Source organism: Phocoena sinus, chromosome 1 (genome assembly GCF_008692025.1).
Source record: "Phocoena sinus isolate mPhoSin1 chromosome 1, mPhoSin1.pri, whole genome shotgun sequence".
Lineage (NCBI taxonomy): Eukaryota > Metazoa > Chordata > Mammalia > Artiodactyla > Phocoenidae > Phocoena > Phocoena sinus.
In genome coordinates, this window is record NC_045763.1 from 114,017,044 (window position 1) to 114,036,107 (window position 19,064).

Consider the following 19,064-nt stretch of genomic DNA (forward strand, 5'->3'; position numbering starts at 1 on the left):
ATATTATACATCTGAAGCCACTATAATTTTGTATGTTAATTATACTGCAATAAATAAATACTTCACTCAAGTTATTTTCATCATTTTCTTAGTGATTGAGATAAAAGCAGGTAAACTGAAATTTTCACCTTGTTTTGCTAAAAATGGTCTGTGTGACTTGAGCAAGTCATTTAACCTTTTAATAGCTTCAGTTTTCTCATCTGTCAAATAAAGGGTTAGGTCTAGCTGAAATGAGGGAGGCTGAGTGTGGATGGGAACAAGGGACGTATGGGAATCCCTGAACTTTCTGTTCCATTTTGCCTAAAACTGCTCTAAAAAATAGAGTTTATTAATTAACAAATAAAAATTCAAAACTACTTCATACAGGGAATGGTGTGAGGTTCAGCATTCATTCAGTCCACACTCCTATATTTAAATTGAATTTAGAACCTAGAATGTTCCTAAAGCATTTCAGGGGAAAATTAACCATATTCTGGTGTTTAATCCAACCTTAACCACTAGATTATCTATAACAAATAAATTTTAATCCACTACCCTTTGAGCCTCAGTTTCTGACAAGCAGCATGATTCAGTGGTAAAACAAGAATGGTGAGACCTCTAAGTGTTCAAAACCCCAGTAATGATTTCGATGATAAATTTTATAAACTTAGTAAGTTCCTTAACTTTTCTGTGTCAATTTCTTAAATAGTAGATAGTAACCCTTACTTTACCATTTCCCACAGATTTAATATGAAAGCATTCTGAAAATTTAAATAATATATCAAATGTAAGATGGCACCACGCTTTCATTTTATTTCCAAAGATACATACTATTTTGAGGAAATGACAGCTAAGTGTAAACATTATGTGTTATACATGTAATATAAATAATAATATAGTGTTATATAATATATAATAAATACATCTATATTTTAAATTCCCATGCAAACAAGCAATATTCTGTAAGCTTGAAAATTAGTTATCCCATTTCCTGTAATAGATTTAGTACTCAAAAGTAGCCCATAAATCAAAGGAAGTATATGAGGAGAGTTTCTTATTTTAAAAAACTTAGAAGTCACAGTATCTGAGAGCCAGGATAACCTTAAGATATGAACTGTACAGTTCAACAGCTTCACTTTATACATCAAGCTTCATTTTTACCACTCCCAGAGAAACTAAGTAACCTGCCCAAAACGTTACACAACAGTGGCAGTACTTTTAGGAGTACTAAAAGTAGAAACCTTACCCCACAAACGTAGAACTAAGGAGGGCTCCCTTCAACGTAGTGTTAATTTTTCGATATTTTGCTCTTCACCATAATGTATACTCTAAAGTCTGAACTTCACTATCCGATTCACCTGATTTATATCTGATATTTCATATTCTTAAAACTCCTATTAGATAAAATGTAAATTCCAAAAGTAATATAGCATTTTTATAACTTCACACAATAAAGACACATAGAAAATAAGAAGTAAAAACCCCATTCCAAATCCTATAACCTAGAAGGGTATAGCAGGCACAATAATATGCAACCCTCTCCCCATATCAAAATCCCCAGAAGCTGGGAATATGTAGATGAAATTGAAGTTTCTAATCTGTTGATTTTGAGATAGGGAGATTATTCTGGATTATCTGGCTGGGCCCAACTTACTCACAAGGGTCCTTATAAATGGAAGAGGAACAAAAATGAGGCAGTCAGTGGAAAAAAAAAAAGAAGTGAAAACAGAACCAATGTTGAAGTGATTCAATGTGAGGATTCAACTTGTCACTGCTGGTTCTGAAGACAGAAGGGGCCCCAAGCCAAGGAATTCTGGAAAGGCAAGAAAAAGAATTCTACCCTAGAGCCTCCAGAAGGAACACACAGCTACGCTAACACCTTGATTTTAGCCTAGAGAGATCGATTTCGACTATAAAATAAATTTGACTTGCTTTAAGCAACTTAAATAATTTATTACAGCAGGCATAGAAAACTAATACACAGGTTAATAGTTTGATGACTATAATACTAAGACATTCTTTGGTGCCTATATACATGTACATAGTAATAGAGGTTTTCTTAAACCAAGGAGTACTGGCTGTACCACTTTTATCTGGTGTATTAATGACATCATCACACACCTAGGAATACAAAAAAAAACATCAGGATCATCACTAACTCTAGCCCAATCCTTTCATCCAATCAGTCTTTAATTCATTTCAATTTTAATGTAAAAAATGTTCAAGAGTCCACCCTTTCCAACATCCAGCCACCTTAGCTATCACCTCAGCTCATGACATGACTTCTATCCTGGAGAACCACAAAGGTGTCCTGCTTCCTAACTGGTCTAACTTCTAATATTTCCTCATCTAATTAATTTCCCATACTGATACTGGAGTCTAATCTTGATCCAATTTTAACCGAATCACACCCTCCCCTCACAGTTCTTTAAAACCTATAATGATTTATATAAAAAAGAGTAAACTTGCAATGTCCTTGTACCATTCTGTGATCCAAAAAAACAAATTTCCCTAACATGGAGGACTTTTAGGGCAATGAAACTATTCTGTGACACTACTGTGGTAGATACATGTCATTATACATTTACCAAAACCCATAGAAAGCACAGCACCAAGAGTGAACTCTAATGCCTACTATGAACTTTGGGTGATACTGTGTCAATACAGGTTCATTGATTGTAATAAAGGTACCACTGTGGTGCAGGATGTCCATAGTAGGGGATGTTGTGCATGCATAAGGACAGGGGGTATATGCAAAATCTCTATACTTTCCAACAATTCTGTTGTGAACCTAAAACTGCTCTGAATAATTGTTTATTAATTTAAAAAACAAAACAAACAATTCCCACCCCAATTGCTACCAACAAAAAACAGCCAGCCCACAAAAATATATTGGCTTCACAGTTTCTAAGAATGCACACGTGTATTATTTGACCTGTTTTAAAAGATATTCCAAAATAGGGCTTCCCTGGTGGCGCAGTGGTTGAGAGTCCGCCTGCTGATGCAGGGGACGCAGGTTCGTGCCCTGGTCTGGGAGGATCCCACACGCCGCGGAGCGGCTGGGCCCGTGAGCCATGGCCGCTGAGCCTGCGTGTCCGGAGCCTGTGCTGTGCAGCTGGAGAGGCCACAACAGTGAGAGGCCCGCGTACCGAAAAAAAAAAAGTAAAAAATATCCAAAATAAACCATTTTCTTCTCATTTATTTCTATGAGATGAAGAGCTAGTTCTAACATAAAAAAGGTCCTTTTCAGAGTGAAAGACTTTTATCTGACTAGAGACATTTTAAAACACTAATGTAGTTGATGATACTGATCTTTTGAGGAACAGTCTGATTTTATTATTAATCTCTCATTTTTAGGAATTTAATCCAGAAGAAGTATATTTGTCAAAAAGTAGAAGTAAAACTTTAACTACAGTGAGTTCCCTGGTGGTCCGGTGTCTAAGACTCTACGCTCCCAATGCAGGGAGCACGGGTTTGATCGCTGGTCAGGGAACTAGATCCCACATGCCGCAACGAAGATCCCGCACTTGGCAACGAAGAACCCACATGCTGAAACTAAGACCCGGCATAACCAAATATATAAAAAAAAAAAAACCCAAAACCCAAAACCAAAACTTGAAATATAGTTTTTAGCGGAGAACTTTATACCTGCTTTTCTATTCAGCAAAAACATTCCTTTAAAATCGTAACTGTATTAGATCTTCCCCAAATGCATTTTCATTTTCTCATTTGTAGTGACAATGCTAATTTTCTTTCAGGCATTGTCACCTGAAATAATGACCATTATTTCTCAGCCTTCCCTGTGGCTGAAGTATGGTTACATGACTATGTTTCAGTCAGTAACTGTAAATAAGGTTTTGAAGTTTCCTTTCTTAGACTAAGAAAGGTAAGTCTATGGTAAGTCTATGAATTAATTACCATAGACTTGGTGGTCTAAGTAACAAAATTTTATTTCTCACTGTTCTGGAGGCTGGGAAGTCCAAGATCAGGGCTGGGTTCTAAGTGAGAGCCCTCTTCCTGGCTTGCAGATACTGCTTTCTTGTTGTATACTCACAGAGTAGAGAGAGAAATCATCTCTCTCTGTGTCTCTCTTTATAAGGATGTTAATCTCATTCAGGAGGGCTCCACCCAAATAACCTATAATTATTCAATACTTCCTAAAGGCCCCATCTCTAAATATCATCACATTGGGGATTAGGGGTTCAATATATGAAATTTCAGGGGAACACATTCACTCCATAATGCTTCCTTACAAAGAAGGTACAATACTTGCTTTTTACTCCCTTTTCCTCTTTTATCCTCTCTGTAATGAAGACCTTATGGCAGTTATGTTGGAACAAAAGGTAACCATAGGAACGCAAGCTTAGTGTTGAAATGGAAGAACAGAAAAAAAGGAGTCTAGGTCCCTGAAGACACTGTGAAGATACCATGTTAACTCTGAACTGTGTACTTCACAACTTTTTTTAAATTAAAGGAAAATAAATGTTTATCTTTAAAAAGTCTTGGTTATTTGAGAGGGTTTCTTATCATTGGCAGCTGAAACTAAGCCTAACTAATAAAATGTTTTCATGACCCAAGCAGCAGAAATGGAGTACAAAGAGTTTATGTGATACCTACCTCAGTGGCAAATTAATGAAAGATCTTTTCAATGCAAAATAAAGTGTTGTGATTTATATGATCACTTTAACCATACCAAGTCAGATGTATCTCTAAAATGTAACTGTTCCTCTTTCAATTTCATTCTTTTCTTGCCTAAATTCAAGAATTCCTCATGACCTTTTGATGGATACTGTGAATTTCTGCCATTAGTAACTCTCTCATTCAATTCATTTTCCACTCTGTTGCCAGAGTTATTATTATTATTTTTTTTTGCAGTACATGGGCCTCTCACTGTTGTGGCCTCTCCCGCTGCGGAGCACAGGCTCCGGACGTGCAGGCTCAGCGGCCATGGCTCACAGGCCTAGCCACTCCGCGGCATGTGGGATCTTCCCGGACCGGGACACGAACCCATGTCCCCCGCATTGGCAGGCGAACTCTGAACCACGGCGCCACCAGGGAAGCCCAGCCAGAGTTATCTTAAAACACAAATTTGCACTTCCTTTTCTAAAAATAGTATATTAAATTTCCTATAGCTTATAAATATCTTAAGAGTCAGTAAAGTCCACGGTCCCTATCACACAATGCTTATTTTCCACAACACCATATTTCAGAAAAAGTGAACTTCTGAGTTGTTCTAATACATGAAAAGTCTTCGCATCCTAGGATGTGCCCTGGTACATGCTATCCTAACTGGAATGCCCTTCTCCATCTTGCAAACTACTGCTGAATGTCCAAAACCTAACTCAAGTATACTCTGTGAACTACTTCTTAATGAATGATATAGTGAGTTGATAGCTCTCTGGGGTTTTAAAATGTTTCCATCAGAGGACTTATCAAGCTGAACTTTCCCAACGGAATATGAAGTTCTTAAAAATAAGAAGTATTTTACTCATCTGGCAAATAGTTTGGAACACAGCATTTAACAAATGAGGAATGAATGTAGAAAACCATCAAGATCATTTTAGATACAAGCAGAGTGTCCCTTTTCTTAATTTCAATTAACAAAACAGGCATCATTAGAATCCAAACTACAGAAATATAATCTAGAAAGGCAGAGAGAAGATAAAGATCAGGGAAAATAATTAGCCCCAAACAACATATCATGAGTACAGTGAACAATGAGGTGCTTGTGATGAGATTTGTATTTGTGTATATTACATTTGTATTGTTTTTTGTTTTTCTTGATAGTCAAAGTATTATTTAAAACATGGAAGAATGACAAGTCTTTAAAGGATGTCAGCTGATAGGTACCACTACTTACTCTGTAGTTTTGTAAACATCAGAATACAGCCCTGCTTTCTGATACTTCTTCTTTGGGGGACGTGGGGCCTTCTTTTCTCTTGGGATGAGAGAAAGCACAGGCTGCAAGGTACTTTCAGGTTCGGGAGGTTTGGCTGGGGTTTCAGGAGGACTGGGAATCTCAACTGCTGCTTCAGTAAAGCTAGAAAGAGAAGTTTAAAGATAATTTTATGGTGAAATTTTTTTCCTACAAATAATTATCTACTTAAAAAAACATTAGAGCAATTATAAAAAGAGACATGTGGACTTCCTCATCTGGTCATGCTGGAGTAACAGATACCAGATTTCTGTCCTCCTGACAGAAACTAATAGAAACACGGCAAAGTACAATAAACCTGAAGTAAGTTTATGAAACAATTATCAGACACTGGACAACAGCGACTATAGCACTGTGATCCCTGAGAAAATTGGAAATAAAATAGAAAGAGATGATTCCTATAACCACTTTGCCTTTACAAGGACTGAGGTAGAGGGAGTAGAGCCAAAGCAGAGAATGGCCAACTTAATGAGTTGAAAAGAGATCAGAATATGGAGAGGCTGAGGTATTTAGAATTTGTGAGGCAGAGTACTGGAGTGGAGAAAGCTATGGAGAAAAATAACTCTAGAAATCTGTGTAAGGGTCTCCTTTAGTACATTGCTAAATACTAAGTTTGTGTATGTGCAAGGTGAAATTCCATAAGGCTGGACAAAGAACCACCAGAGTATTATAACCTAAACAATTTCCAGAGCTCCCACATGATGACAGATACTCAGATTCCACTAGGGAGAGTGAAAGACACTGCCCAACACTGTGGGCATTCAATAGAGATCCCAGAGGGTAACATTATCCATTTTTGTAGGGCTCAACTATCTCTGGAATAAAAGCCAGCTCTAATAAAGCTTAAAAACTATCTTCAAAAGAATCCAAACCGATCCACAAGTAACTTAACTGCCTACCAAAATAAAATCGAACATATAGAAAAGAACAAAAAACATACACACAATAATGTGACATTTACAATATTAAAAAATTCAAAATGAAAAAAAAGAGCAATGACCAAAATTTTTCTAAATTTGATAAAAAGTATAAACCCAAAGTTCCAAGAAGCTAAACAAACCAGAAACAATATAAACTAAAAAAAAAATCAAGTATGGCATATCATAATAAACTTCCTGAAAACTATTGATGAAGAAAATAAAAAGAGCCAGAGAAAAAATACACAGTCTATACAGGAGTACAAAAATAAGAATGAATGCAGATTTCATGTCTGAAATAATGCAAGCCAGAAGGCAATGAAAAGACATCTGGAAGTGCTAAAAGGAAGGGGAGGGGAGGAGCCTGTCAAAAGAGAATTCTAAATCAATCAAAAACATCTTTAAAAATTAAGGTGAATATAGTTCCAGGCAAAGATGGAACAGACACTTCTACCTATCCTCCCATTAAGTACAACTAAAAACCCTTGAAATTATATATAAAATAAACATAAGCACACAGATTGGCTAGGTACCTTGGGACCTAAGCAATGACGTATCAGGGAATTTCCTAGATTTTCTTTTTGCCTCATACTTAATAGTGAAAGACTGAATACAGTTTCCCAAATATCAATGAAAAGACAAATGTCTGCTCTCATAACTTAAATTCAACATCAGTTAAAGGTCATAGCCAGTGCAAAAGGACAATAAAAAGAAAAAAATATAGAAGTGTGAGTCCTCCAATTTTGTTCTTTTTCTTCAAGATTGTTTTGGCTATTTGGAATCCCTTGAGATTCCTCATGAATTTTAGGATGGATTTTTCTATTTCACAGAAAACATCACTGGGATTTTAATACGGATTGCACTGAATCTGTAGATCACTTTGGGTAGTACTGATACCTTAAGTCTTCCACCCCATAAACACAGGCTTTTCTTTTTCTTGCCTAACTGCTCTGGTTAGGAATTTCAATACAAAATTGTACTGAAGCGGCAAAAGTGGGCTTCCTTTCCTAGTTTCTGATAATAGTGGAAAACCTCTGTCTTTCACCACTGAAGTTGTCAGCTGTGGGTTTTTTACATATAGCTTTTATTAGGTTGAGGTAGTTTCTTTTTATTCCTAGATTGCTATCTTTTTATCATGAACATGTGTTAGATTTTTGTCAAAAAATTTTCTGCATTTACTGATATGACCTTGTGATATTTCTTCTTTAGCCTGTTAACGTGATTTTCAAATGCTGAACAAGTTTTGTATAACTGGGATAAATCTTACTTGGTTATGAGATGGATTGGCTTCATATTTTATTTTTTCCTATTCTCCTTATAGCCAAATTCATTTTTTCTGTGCCTTACATTATGTTTCTTCCTCCTAAAATCAAAAATGTTTTCTGCTTTCCTGCTTATATGTGTCTGTATATATTCTACATATATAAACTCTTCAAGTGCCATGTTTCTCCAAGTTCTGTCTATAGACCATGTATATCAGAATCACCTTGAGGGCTTTAAAGGAAATGCAAATGCCTACTCACAGAATTTTAAAAATTCTTATTAAGGAGATCTGAGATGGACACTTCCTAACCTTGCTGGTCCCTAATACCCGACACTGTGCACTCTCATTACAAGAACATCCTTCTTATCCCACTTGGGCTCTGACACCGTAGGCTGGGTTAACATTCCCTTGCCCTCGCCCCATAACCCAACTCTTCACCTCAATAAGCCTCCAACACCCAGCTCAGGGTCACCATGGTTTCCACATCCCATACAGATACCTACCAAATGGCTTTAAGACTGAATTCTTCAGGAAAGAAAAGAGAAAGAAGAAGAGGTAAGGTATTTTAAAATATGGCTTTATGGGAATTCCCTGGCAGTCCAGTGGTTAGGACTCAGTGCTTTCACTGCCATGGCCTGGGTTCAATCCCTGGTCAGGGAACTAAGATCTCACAAGCCACGTGGCACAGCCAAAAAATTTAAAAATAAATAAAATAAAATATGGCTTATGATATATTTATCTACATTAAGACAATACATTGTTTATTTTTGTGGCTTTTTTTTGCTTTATAAAAACAAAATCAGTTAGTATATCATTTTTAGGGTCTTGTTTCTTTCATTTAATCTTGTCTAAGACTGATTCATTATCATTACATGTCAACTATAATTCATTAATTTTTATTACCATATCATATTCCATTGTACAAAAAACTATAATATACTTATTCCTTTTCCTGTTAATCTGGGATATTTCCAGTTTCTATATATTATAATCCATCTTGCTACTACTTTTCCAAAAAAATGCTTTCTGGTGATCATTGGGCAGGAGTTTTCCTAAGCTGTGTAAAAGGTAATTGCTGGATCATACTGGGTTGTTTTGAAATACTTTTTTGGTTACATACTCTGGATACCAAAAATGTATAAATTATATCTTCTTTTTTTTTTTGCAGTACACGGGCCTCTCACTGTTGTGGCCTCTCCCGTTGTGGAGCACGGGACGCGCAGGCTCAGCAGCCATGGCTCACGGGCCCAGCCACTCCGCGGCATGTGGGATCTTCCCAGACCGGGGCACGAACCCGCGTCCCCTGCATCGGCAGGCAGACTCTCAACCACTGCGCCACCAGGGAAGCCCTATAAATTATATCTTATAAATTTCTTCTCCCAGTTTGTAGCAAGTTTTCATACATTTATTCGGATGATGTTTGATAAACGGAAATTCTTAGTTTTAATAATAATGCAGTATATCAATCTTTACCTGTATGCTTACTGCTTTTGATATCTTGTTTATGAACTCCTTTCTGAGAAACAAGGTCATAAAGTTTTCCTCCTTCTGTATTAGCCTTTAAAAGTTTGAAGGCTTGCTTTTTACACTTATGTATTTATTTAACCAACTGGGAACTGATTTTTATACATGGATTAAGACAGAATCCAATTTCATTCCCATTCCTATGCAATATCAACTTCTGGGGCACCATTTATTGAATATAATTTTATTTCCTTATTGATATGTAGTGTCACCTCCATCATATAGCAAGCTTGCATGTATGGATCCGTTTCTCTTATCCAATTCTATATTCAGTTCCATGCTAGCTCAATATACCATAGCTTAAAATTAAGTCTTGGGGCAAATCCATTGTTTCATTCAGTGATTCCATTCCTAGGTATAAACCCTAGAGGAATTAGTGTCCATATCCACCAGTGAACATTAGAGGAATGTTAAGAGCAGCATTTTTGGGTAATAGTGTCAAAATGAAAATAACCCAAGAGTAAAACAGAAAAACTCTATATCTGTATCAACATGGATGGATCTAGAGATTATCATACTCATCGAAGTAAGTCAGAAAGACAAATACCATATGTTGTCACTTACATGTGGAATCTAAAATACGACACAAATGAACCTATCTACAAAACAGAAACAGACTCACAGACATAGAGAACAGACTTGTGGTTGCCAAGGGGGAGGAGAGGTGGGGAAGGAAAGGATTGGGAGTTTGGGATTAGCAAGTGCAAACTAGTATATATAGGATGGATAAACAAGGTCCTACTGTATAGCACAGGCAACTATATTCAATATCCTGTGATAAACCATAAATAGAAAAGAATATGAAAAAAAAATATATGTATAACTGAGTCACTTTGCTGTACAGCAGAAATTAACACATTGTAAATCAACTATACTTCAAAAAAATTTTAAAAAAAGGAAGACTATTACATACAAACAATGGATAACTATAAAATAACAAAAAGGAGGTAACTACAGCAACATGCAACAACAGAGATGGTTTTACATTTATATGTTGAGCAAAAAAGGTGAGGCACAAAAGCATATGTCCTGTATAATTCCATTTCAGTGAAGTTCAGGAAGGATAAACTAAACTATATTGTCTACATTGAATACTTAAATGGTATGAAAAAAGGTAAAATTCAGGAGATTGATTATAGCTACTGGCAAGGAAGTGGTGTATGACTGGGAAAGAACATGGGATGCTACCAATGTTCTATATGTTCACCTGTTCTGTATCTACATAGGTGTTAACTTTATAAAACAATTTTTTAGGGCTTCCGTGGTGGCACAGTGGTTAAGAATCTGCCTGCCAATACAGGGGACATGGGTTCAAGCCCTGGCCCAGGAAGATCCCACATGCTGCAGAGCAACTAAGCCTGTGCTCTGCAACAAGAGAAGCCACCGTAATGAGAAGCTCGCGCACCCACCACGAGAGGAAGGCTGCGCACAGCAACGAAGACCCAATGCTGCCAAAAACAAATAAATAAATTTATTAAAAATAATTTTTTAAACTGGTTACTTCTATTTATATACTTTCTGTATGTGTATTCCTCTTCAAACTCCCTTCATATTCTCTAAAGAGTTTTAATGAGACTGAAATGATCTTTTTAAAGAGAGATAGAACCCTCTTTTAAACCTGGTCCTGGTGCTTTCGTGTGGCAAGACGTTGTAGATTCAATTTACATTACAGAAGGACAAAGGGTATTTCTTGCTGAGTAGGTATTTTTCCTAGGAAAACAGCACATACATTTCAACTGAGTTTTACAATTTGTTGGGCATAAAGTTCTTAGAGTACTCACATTTTAATCTCTCATATATAGCTTATTTCCTTTTTAGTTCCTAATTTTATTATTCCCTTTCTCTTCCTTTATTGATCAACCTTACCGGAAGTTTGTATATTTTATTCGTTATCATTAGTATTACAAACTTTGGTCTTCAGTGACTCTCTCTACTGTACCTTAGCTTCATTTTGTTAATTTAATGTGTATGTTTTATCTCTGTCCTTTACATTTTGGGGCTTATTCTCATTTTTCTAATTTCTTTTCTTTTTTAAATAAATTTAAAAATTTTGGCTGCAATGGGTCTTCGTTGCTGCACACGGGCTTTCCCTAGTTGCGGCAAAGGGGGGGGTTACGCTTCGTTAGAGTGTGCAGGCTGCTCATTGTGGTGGCTTCTCTTGTTGTGGAGCACAGGCTCCAGGTGCACAGGCTTCAGTAGTTGTTGCTCGTGGGCTTAGTTGCTCCGCGGCACGTGGAATCTTCCCGGACCAAGGCTCAAACCCGTGTTCCTTTCATTAGCAGGCGGATTCTTAACCACTGTGCCACCAGGGAAGTCCCATTGTTTTTAGAATTTCTTAACTGGACTATTTGTAACCAAGAAGGACCCTATGGGGTCTTCCCAGGACAGACCCCTCCCCTATATCCTCTGCTTATTTCCTCTCTGAAGTACCTAGATAATAGTATCTGATGCACATTTCCTGAAGTTGTTTTACAGATGCTAAAACCAAATGGGAGAAATTACTTACTTGATGATCATAAGCACCACAGACCTACTGGCACCTAAGGATTGATAATCTTAACCTCTGTGACACCACCCTGTTACCTCACCATCAACCAATTGCAGATTTGTGCATGAGCTGATCATATACCTGGGATGTCCCTCCCTCACCTTGCCTTTAAAGATGCTTTCCTAAGCCCAGAGATAAATCCATGCACTTATGGTCACCTAATCTATGACAAAGGAGGCAAGAATATACAATGGAGAAAAGACAGCCTCTTCGGTAAGTGGTGCTGGGAAAACTGGACAGCTACATGTAAAAGAATGAAATCAGAACACTCCCTAACACCATACACAAAAATAAACTCAAAATGGATTAAAGACCTGAATGCAAGGCAGACACTATAAAACTCTTAGAGGAAAACATAGGCAGAAAAGTCCTTGACATAAATTACAGTAAGATCTTTTTAGACCCACTTCCTAGAGTAATGAAAATAAAAACAAAAATAAACAAAAGGGACCTAATTAAACTTAAAAGCTTTTGCACAGCAAAGGAAGCCATAAACAAGACGAACAGACAGCCGTGAGAATGGGAGAAAATATTCGCAAATGAAGCAGGTGAGAAAATATTAACCTCCAAATTATACAAACAGCTCATGCAGCTCACTATGAGAAAGACAAACAACCCAATCAAAAAATGGGCAGAAGACCTATAGACATTTCTCCAAAGAAGACATACAGATGGCCAACAAACACATGAAAGGATGCTCAACATCACTAATTATTAGAGAAATGCAAATCAAAACTACAGTGAGGTATCACCTCACACTGGTCAGAATGGCCATCATCAAAAATTCTACAAACAATAAATGCTGGAGAGGGTGTGGAGAAAAGGGAACCCTCTTGCACTGCTGGGAATGTAAATTGATATGGCCACCTATGGAGAACAGTATGGTGGGTTCCTTAAAAAACTATATATGGAACTACCATATGACCCAGCAACCATAATTGAAAAAAAGACACATGCACCCCAATGTTCACTGCAGCACTATTTACAATAGCCAGGATATGGAAGCAACCTAAATGTCCATCAACAGAAGAATGGATAAAGAAGATGTGGTACATATATACAATAGAATATTACTCAGCCATAAAAAGGAACAAAACTGGGTCATTTGTAGAGAAGTGGATGGACCTAGAGACTGTCATGAAGAGTGAAGTAACTCAGAAAGAGAAAAACAAATATCGTATATTAACACATATATGTGGAGTCTAGAAAAATGGTACAGATGATCTTATTTGCAAAGCAGAAATAGAGACAAAGATGTAGAGAACAAACGAATGGATACCAAGAGCGAAAGGAGGGAGGTGGGATGAATTGGGAGATTGGGATTGACATATATACACTATCAATATCATGTATAAAATAGATAACTAATGAGAACCTACTGTATATAGCTCAGGGAACTCTACTCAATGCTCTGTGGTGATCTAAATGGGAAGGAAATCCAAAAAAGAGGGGATATATGTATATGTATAGCTGATTCACTTTGCTGTACAGCAGAAACTAACACAACATTGTAGAGAACTATACGCCACTAAAGATTAATTTTAAAAATTAAAGATAAAAATGTTTTCCTAAAACCCATCAGGGAATTCGGGCTTTTTAAGCACTACCTGTCCTGAACTCCTTGCTTGGCATCCTGTAATAAATGCTGCACTTTCCCTCACCACAACCTGGTATCATTAGTTTGGCTTTACTGTGTACCAGCAAGCAGACATAAGTTTTGTTTGGTAATATCCTCATTCATAAATTTTCAGCATTCTTGAAAATAATATAAGCATTAATGGCTTATAAAATAATATAAGCATTAATGGCTATGAATCTCCCTCTAGTACCTCTTTAGATACAACCCAAATTTCAATATGTAGCACAGTATTTACTCAGTTCTAAATATTTTAATTATTTTATTTTTTTACATGAGTTTAAAAATTTTTTCTTTTTTCCTTTTAGATCCAGGATTTGAACCCAGGTTTTTCTGACTCTAGAACCCAGCTCATAATCATTACAATATTCTTTTGCATTCTGGTTTGTTATTAATCAATGAATAGTGATCAAACTCTTTAACATGGTGTACAAGGACCTCTGCAAGATCTGGTCCCTACCACCTTTTCTCTAGACCCATTTGACACCATACTACTCTAATTAATGTGTTTTGGCCGCAAAACGTTTCTTTCATTTCCCTGAACCTGCCATGATTTTTCATACTTACCAGTCTAAAATGTATGCTCTGGTGTTGCTCCTCTAAATAACAAATAAAGTCTGTTCTTCAGATTTTACCTTAGTCATTACTTCCACAAAAAAACTGAGTCAATTACCTCTAATATAAGCTCATAAACCTAAATAATTCTTCATAATAGTTAGAATGTAAGAACCATGAGGACAGGGAATATTTATATATTTGCTTACAACTGTATTTACCCTCAGCACATGAAATAATTTTGCAATAAATAATTTAGAAATAAATGAAGAGGGACTTCCCTGGTGGTGCAGTGGTTAAGAATCTGCCTGCCAATGCAGGTGACATGGGTTCGAGCCCTGGTCCAGGAAGATCCCACATGCTGCGGAGCAACTAAGCCCGTGTGCCACAAATACTGCGCTGTGCTCTAGAGCCTGAGAGCCACAACTACTGAGCCCACGTGACACAACTAGTGAAGCCTGCATGCCTGGAGCTCATGCTCCACAACAAGAGAAGCCACTGCAGTGACAAGCCCGTACACTGCAACGAAGAGTAGCCCCTGCTTGCTGCAAGTAGAGAAAGACGGTGTGCAGCACCGAAGACTCAACGCAGCCAAAAATAAATAAATAAATAAATTTTAAAAATAAAATAAAGAAACAAATGAACAAACTCCTGCTATATAACAAGTGCTACAGTAGGTTCCAGTTCGAGAAAGGTGAAAAACTGTTGCTATCTCTGGGAACTCATTGTGCCATGTCCTTACCTATACAATCTCTTGAGGGTGGAAACTGTATCTTTCTCTTTATAATCTCCTCAAATTCCAGAATATAATTTTGTGGAAAATAAGTGTTTAATGTTGCTGACTAATGCTACTAGAACTTGCTGGAAGAGAAGGGCTTATCTGAAATAAAGCCTTTTCTCTGAGGCGCATTTTTAACATGACCCTTCCTAAAGTGATTGGTTAAGATGTTTCAAATTGTCACTTTCTTACTATAGCGAAGGCAAAAGTCATTCTGTTTGTAGATATTTTAAAAGCCTCAGTAATGAAAACAGAAATAACAGATTGATAACAAAACAGACTGATGGGAACAGAATATAAAAATATAAAAGAAGACCCTAAGACCCAAAGATATTTAAGAATTTATTATATGATAAAGGTATCATTTCAAACAAGTAGGGAAATGATGATCAATTAATAGTGCTAAGACCGCCATGTAAAAATACAAAAAATTGGGCTTCCCTGGTGGCGCAGTGGCTGAGAGTCTGCCTGCCGATGCAAGGGACACAGGTTCGTGTCCCAGTCCAGGAAGATCCCACATGCCGCGGAGCGGCTGGGCCCATGAGCCATGGCTGCTGAGCCTGCGCATCCAGAGCCTGTGTTCCGCAATGGGAGAGGCCACAACGGTGTGAGGCCCGCGTACCGCAAAAAAAACCAAAAAACCAAAAAAACAAAAAATTTAAATCTCTTAATTAAATTTTTTCTCCTTTCAAAGAAAAAACCTTCACAAAAATCCAATGGGAATATAAATTATAGACACTACATATAAAACAAAAATGCTTACAAATCTGCAACCTTGATAAATAACTGGCAATAAACATAGCACTAACTCATACCTTATACAAGAGTAAATTTCAGCTGATTTAAGACCTATATGTAAAAAAGTAATATGTAACCCTTTGAAGGAGAATAATTAAATTATGATATATTCTTAACATGCAATAAGGTAATTCTATATGTACTAAATGACAAGATCACCAAGATTATAAAGAGAAAAGTTGTTACAAAATTAAGTATATGTATGTTACCACTTATATAAAATAACAGCTTTGCATATGCACGTATTTGTAAATGCATAAGAAAAGTATTAAAGGATACACAATATATTAACAGTCTTATCCATGAAAATAGGATTTGAGAAGAAGTGAGATCATGTGAAGAGACTTTAACTCGTGAATCAGTAAACTTCTGGTTTCACTGATTTATTTATGAGTGTGTATTCTCAGGAAAGAAATTTAAATCCCATATATTCTCTATAAAAAAAGTATTTTTTTCATAGATGTATGCATAGAGAGCTACGAAAAACTTCTGTAAACAGAGGTGGTCCAGTGGTTAAGACTGCGTGCTTCCACGGCAGGGAACACGGGTTCCATCCCTGGTCAGGGAACTAAGATCCCATATGCCACATGGAGAGGCCAAAAAATAAATAAATAAGTAAAATAAAAATCAGATATTCCTTCAGGGAAAGAATCTGGTTGGATATATAACAAAAGGATTAAATGGTCTTCTCGGGGGTGGGGGTGGGGGGTGATTTTTGACCTCTGCCCTACACCTTTTGGGGAAAAGTAAAAATATAAAAAAGAAACTATTAAAAAACAATCTAGGGGCTTCCCTGGTAGTGCACTAATTAAGCATCTGCCTGCCAATGCAGGGGACATGGGTTAGAGCCCTGGTCCGGGAAGATCCCACATGCCGCGGAGCAACTAAGCCCGTGCACCACAATTACTGAGTCTGCGCTCTAGAGCCCGCGAGCCACAACTACAGAAGCCCAAGCGCCTAGTGCCCGTGCTCTGCAATGAGAAGCCACCACAATGAGAAGCCGCGCACTGCAACAAAGAGTAGCCCCCTCTCACTGCAACTAAATAAAGCCCACGCGCAGCAACAAAGACCCAATGCAGCCATAAATTATTTAATTAATAAAGAAAAAAATCTAACACACAGAAAGACTTAAAAAATGTATTTGACGATAGGGATGAAAAGTTTTAGAGCACCAAGGAGATAAAATAGTGTGATAGTAAAAATAATTCCACTCATGTTTATACACTGGATAAAACACACAATCTCTCTGGGTCTTGATTTCCTCATCTGTATAGTAAGGGCCTTGTGTTAGATTGTTACATTCCCCCTTGCTTCTTAATTATTTACAATTTTGGACAGCCATAAGAACGAACACTTATAACAAAAAAGAACAGGTCTTATGTAGTAAAAGGTTGTTAGATTAAATGAACAATTCAGCTGCACAGATATGTTACATTTGTGCATAAGCTAGTTTCCTCTACTCAAAATGTTAAACAAGAAATTACCTTTTAGTATTTTCTTGTTCTTCTTCTTCTGGGAATGGCTTCTGCTTTTTCTTGGTCTGTTCTTCCAACAGCCAACTTTTCCTCTTCAATCCCTTTTTATGTTCTGAGTTCAGGTTTACACTCTGAACGACAGCTTCAATGACATCTGTAACTGTATCAGGGCCAAGGTGCAGTGCTGTTCCTTCTTCACCTTCATTTAATTTTGGGCTGACAAATTGGGCAGCTTGGAATGCTTGCATTGATACCACAGCCTGGAGGGGACATTTCCGAGGTCGACCTGGCCTGCGTTTCACAAAGTTATTCCCTGTCCTGGCCTGTCTTTGAAGTTTTTTGGCTTTTAAAATTTTATTGACGTGGTCTAGGTTTTTCTTGGTGGCCAAGATTTTGTCATAATTGCACATTTTCCGAGCTTGGCGCTGCATAGCTTCTACTACACTTCTCTTGATATGATGGGGGGAATGGCTGCTGGGCAACTTTTCAGAAAGGAGTGAGATGCTACTACTGCAAGAGTCACTGGGGACTGCAGGCACTAGAAGGCTGTCTGGTTTTCCCAGGGTTCGCTCCTTGCCGTGGCTATGGACTGGACTGGAGGAAGGTGGCACAGAGGCAGATGCGATCACAGCATCAATATTTTTCTCCAGGGGCTCTTGGTCCTCATGTTGTACCAGCCGCTGCAGCAGACTATCCACAGAGTCATCCCCAGAAGAAACCAATCTTGGACTTCGAGACGGAACTCCGTTCACTAAATAAGACAACAAATCACACATGATAAAAACTGAACACAACTGGTTATTTAAATAACTTTACAAAGAATAAAGGACAAGGAATACCACTCTATTTTTCATAGCAAGATTAAATATCATAATATTGGGTTGGCCAAAAAAGTGCCTTCGGTTTTTAAGTAAAAATAAAAGACACATTTTTCATTTCCACCAAGAACTTTATTGAACAATGTATCCACTCTTTTGTTCCACTACCTTCTGCCATTTTTCAGGCAACTTCATAATTCCATCTTCCCAAAACTTTTTATCTTTTTGAGCAAAGAACTGTTCCAGGTGCCTTTTACAGTCTTCCAGGGAATAGAAATTTTTTCCATTAAGAGAATTTAGTGAAGACCTAAATAAATGGAAATCCGAAGGTAAAATGTCTGGTGAATACGGAGGATGAATCAAAACTTCCCAGACAAGCTGTAAGAGTTTTTGCCTGGTCATCAAAGAAACATGTGGTCTTGTGTTATCCTGATGGAAGATTATGCATTTTCTGCTGACTAATTCTGGATCATCAATTGCTGCTTTCAGTTGGTCTAACTGGGAGAAGTATTTGTTGGAATTACTCGTTTTGTTTTCCAGAAGGAGTTCATAATAGAGGACTCCCTTCCAATCCCACCATATATACAACATCACCATCTTTGGATGAAGACTGGCCTTAGATGTGGTTGGCGGTGGTTCATTTCGCTTGCCCCATGATCTCTTCCATTCCACATTATTGTTCAGTATCCACTTTTCATCGCCTGTCACGATGTGTTTTGAAAATGGAACATTTTCGTTATGTTCAGTAGAGATTCACATGTGGAAATACGGTCAAGAAGGGTTTTTTCCGCTTAACTTATGTGGAATCCAAACATCGCAGCAATTCACATAACCAAG

General features: G+C 37.3%; 1 protein-coding gene across 7 annotated transcripts in view; it reads right to left on the reverse strand.

Annotated features, from left to right (window-relative positions):
- ASH1L (ASH1 like histone lysine methyltransferase) overlaps positions 1 to 19,064 on the reverse strand; it is a 217,358-nt gene that overhangs the window by 109,640 nt on the left and 88,654 nt on the right. For all 7 annotated transcript variants that reach the window (XM_032622913.1, XM_032622966.1, XM_032622947.1 and 4 more), the window contains 2 exons: positions 17,419 to 18,160; positions 5,840 to 6,019 (listed from right to left, as the gene is read on the reverse strand). In XM_032622913.1, coding sequence (XP_032478804.1) covers positions 5,840 to 6,019; positions 17,419 to 18,160 — 922 coding nt within the window. The remainder of the gene's footprint in view (positions 1 to 5,839; positions 6,020 to 17,418; positions 18,161 to 19,064) is intronic.